The following is a 4,030-nucleotide window of genomic DNA, read 5'->3' as shown; positions in this document are numbered from 1 at the left end:
TTCTCTGACATTTATCCTAACGATATGAGGCGGTCTTTGTGGAAAAAAAGCTTGTTTAGTGGACTAACTTTGCACTTGAAGGTATGCCCGTTCACTTACGTTTTAACAGGTCTGACGCTACTATGCGCCCCGGCTGTATCTAGGCTAACAGCTAACATGCTAACTATTATTTTAATGTCACTAGTCACTTGAAAAAAATTTAGGATGATAGGAGACAGGTTGAAATAAACCAAAATTTCCCTTTAAATACAATACTTTTCAATGTATTGTAATATTCAGTCATTGTGCAAATTAAGAAAAAGCATGTTGGCCGATTTATACCGATTACGTGCCGCTATTATTGTGCATCCCTACCTTACAGGAATGAAAACAGAAGGGTTACTATTGGTGAAACAAATGTTTTATCACTACAGTTCAATGACTGAGCTGTCTGCAATATGTGTTGCATGTATTGTTGAAAGGAATATACCAGCTTTGAAGTTCTTTGACTGTGCTGGTGTTGTATGACATTTTATAGTTGAATTTAGATTTCTCAACAATCTACATCATGTACACTTTAACACATCAACAAAACAATGACCCACAATCCCAAGAACAAAGCAAAACAAGACAAAAGAAACAAAAAAACAAACAAACCCCAGAACAATAATACACATTTACCCCACATTTAAAACAAACAAACGCAACATTAGTATCTTTATATCTGGTTAGCTTAAATACAGATGTGAAATATAAATGAACATAAACATATGTCATATATAAGTATTGAAATATGGTTAATCTCTATCTAGAACATGCATCTTTAGTCCTTTACCAATTGAAAATTTAACAATATGATCAGGGCCTCTTGATTCTGACCACTTCATTCTCATATACCAGGTGCCCTTGTCACACCTATCTTACATTCTTACAAACCAGGTATGAGTTTACAGTCCATGTTTGTATGTACTCATTGCTTGCTATACCTCTATGCTTTCAAATAGTACTACTACTAATAATACCCTATTATTTCAAAATGGGTTAATTTGTTCTTTTCGAAATGATGCATTTCTTTTTTTCCAGTGTTAAACTGGAGAGGGGTATGTGGATTTCCAGTGTTAAAGTAAATGTTTCTTAAAGACAATTGATGACAAAATAACCAATGATAATAATAATACAACTCTTCTCAGACCTCACTGAATCCTCTTGTATATTTTGAAGCATACAAACTGATAAAAAAAAAATCACCCCAAGATCCCTGATAACCAATGTTCTATATCAAAACAAATATTCTGAATTAAAAAAAAAAAAATACAAGAAGGGTGGCTCAGTGAATCCATTAAACCACATTTAAGACAGTTCCCTGAAATATCGTATTTATTAACTTAATCACTTCCAAACTAGATCTGCACATTCATTTCTTCTGGATTAAACACACATTTTTGTTCAGTGTAATATCTTTTGTAACTTTCCAACATTCCCTCTCTTTCTGCATTCTAGTAAATTTGATGTTTTAGATGCTAGTGCTTTAAATAAGACATACTTTAGAAAGGGGGGAATATTTTTGTCATGTAATTTCACTACTTTAAAAGGTGAAAAAGACAAAGATTACAATTTTGCAAAGAAGTTAATGAGAATGAGTTTATACTAATGGGAAAAAAAAAACTCTGGTTCTGTTGATATAGGTGACAGTTGGTCATAGATATATACAGGACAACCATCCGTGTATAATAAAAGTTTCTGAGTTGTTTTAATCTATTTAATGCGCTTAGACACCTGTGTCTTTCTAAACTGTATTGCCAACTGCTCAATAGTTATGGTCAGTAAAAGGGGAGATAAGGGGCAACCCTGACGGTTATCATACTGTGTACATTTGCTTATCTACAATATTGAAGAAAAAAAATGCAACTACACGGAGAATCTCTTAATTTTTGTCATTTTCAAAAGGGAGAGATTTTACAGAAACTTATATGTAAAAAAAAAAAAAAGTTTCAAGAGAGGTTGCAGTGGTCAGTTTTTCTTATTTGCACAATGAATGAACATACATACGCTGAAAAGTATTGTATTTCATGCCTCCATCTGCTGGTGGGTCATCAAGATTGCTCTGATGTTCATTCTAGAAGAGATTTCTGCAGAGGAGACTTGATTACTCAAATTAGGTGTGGAGAGGAGAGGAGAGGATATATTGATATTGGTTATTGGCCAAATAAGTGGATTTGTATCACACACATACCGTCTGATTTTTATCTCCAGAATGTCAACAACAGCTGGCCTGTGTTTGCATCTTGGTTGAAACAGTCACCCATTTCAGAACTTCTAACGTAATAAACAATTGTAAGATGTGTCCCTGTTATGTCTTGAAGTAGATACACTGATCAGAGAACTTACTGGTAAAAGTTGATGTATTGTTTTGACACAGTTTTATCTTGAAATATCAGTGTTTGTTGATTTTCTACTTTGCTGTCTTTGAGAGTGTTCCAAGTAGTTAATTTGTAAAAATGTAGATTTATTGTCATAAACAGTGGTGAAGACGAATTCACTGTTGTGTTGAATGGTTTCATCTAGCATAGGAGACAATGTCATTGAGTTATTATTGTTTAAGGGGAGTTCAGTGAGCTTTCACCTTTCGCAAACACAGGGAACATTGACTAAGGTGCCTGTTCTCTTCCACTGTCGCTGGCACAACTGCATGCCCCAGCCCTCCCATTCCATTACTGCAGTTTCAGCACTGTCCTCCACTGTTTAGGAGCTGAAAATGCTTTTAAGTGAAGAGGGATTAGTTACATCTTTTTAATATAGTGGAGCGGCTAAGAGCTGATTTTAGGCCAAATCGTTCAGTTGGTGATACAAGCGTGAAAAGTGGTATGAGCAGTCTACATGGGTCACTTGACAAGAAAATTGCCGGAGCCAATTGAAATTTCAAGATGGTGGCCATTTTTCAAGATGGCCGCCACCTTAATGGAATAATTCAGTGATGGAATTATTCAGTTGGTGATACAAGCATAATAGTAAAACAAAGCATAGAAATGGAATCATTTTTGTTTTGCTAAAACCTTACCTGGTTACCTGTTACCATGCAATTCTGTGTCTCTTCTCTTTCTCTTCTCTTAAAAAAGGAGCGTGTCCGGAGTGCAGCAGGGAGGAGTAATGAGCAGGAGAAGCCAAGGACCCCTCCCTCCAGCTCCTCCTCCACAGGGTTTACTCTTGGCAGGCCACAGGCCTCAGATGCACGGAGGGCCCCTGAGGGGGATGAACCTCACATCTTAGGTTAGCATCACAGTGGAGCTTGACAGAAAGCCATACAGTGCATCTGCAAGTACTGCATGTAGGAGTTGGAGCTGAGACACCTTTAAAGGTCTTTAATCTCTGTTAATAGCTGTTTGTGCCACCTTCTGTGTTTTTCCCATCAGAAGACCATGTGTGCCTGCTGGACTGCATTGCCCTGGACCTGCAGGAGATGGATATCTTTGCTGCAGAGCGACTGCCCCATCAGCCTAGGGACAGTGGTGGTAAACCTCCTGAATCCTCAGATCTTATCTTCCCTTCATACTCTGTCCGTCGCACCGGAGACAACCTGCTGAAAGACTGCTGCCGCCTCAAGCTTAAAGTGGAACGCAACCTGGACAAGTACGTCCTGCTCTTTGTTTAGGTGTTTTACAGTGAAATGGTGTTGAGGGCTGGTCCTGCACATGGTCTCAATTTGTCCATCTATTATTTTTAATATTGACATAGTGATATTTCTGTGTCTAAAGAAAATATTTGATAGAAATTACATTATACTTACCGCTCATACTGTACAACAATCTTAGCCTGGTTCCAGACCATAGACCCCGCCCACTCAACTGAGTAGGCTTGCGTCTCTGGTCTGGCATACTGCAATGAATTTGCGATTTATCTCGTCCAAATGATGGAAGGACCAATGAACGCCGGGGGTGGGGGCAGGTCTAGCGATTAGCCAATCAGCGCCACATTAACGATGCTATCGAGGTATTTCGCTACTACTCGCGTTAATGGAGGACCAAATTAAGGAAGCTGCTAAACTGGATTTAAC

General features: G+C 38.0%; 1 protein-coding gene across 9 annotated transcripts in view; it reads left to right on the top strand.

Annotated features, from left to right (window-relative positions):
• Positions 1-4,030, top strand: part of vps13d (vacuolar protein sorting 13 homolog D) — a 274,881-nt gene that overhangs the window by 142,432 nt on the left and 128,419 nt on the right. For all 9 annotated transcript variants that reach the window (XM_050064560.1, XM_050064557.1, XM_050064558.1 and 6 more), the window contains 2 exons: positions 3,096-3,246; positions 3,390-3,606. In XM_050064560.1, the coding sequence (XP_049920517.1) occupies positions 3,096-3,246; positions 3,390-3,606 (368 nt within the window). The remainder of the gene's footprint in view (positions 1-3,095; positions 3,247-3,389; positions 3,607-4,030) is intronic.

The sequence above is a fragment of the Epinephelus moara genome, chromosome 16, assembly GCF_006386435.1.
Source record: "Epinephelus moara isolate mb chromosome 16, YSFRI_EMoa_1.0, whole genome shotgun sequence".
NCBI classification, from domain to species: domain Eukaryota; kingdom Metazoa; phylum Chordata; class Actinopteri; order Perciformes; family Serranidae; genus Epinephelus; species Epinephelus moara.
Note: the sequence above shows the minus strand (reverse complement) of the source record. Positions and strands in the feature narration are given on the sequence as shown.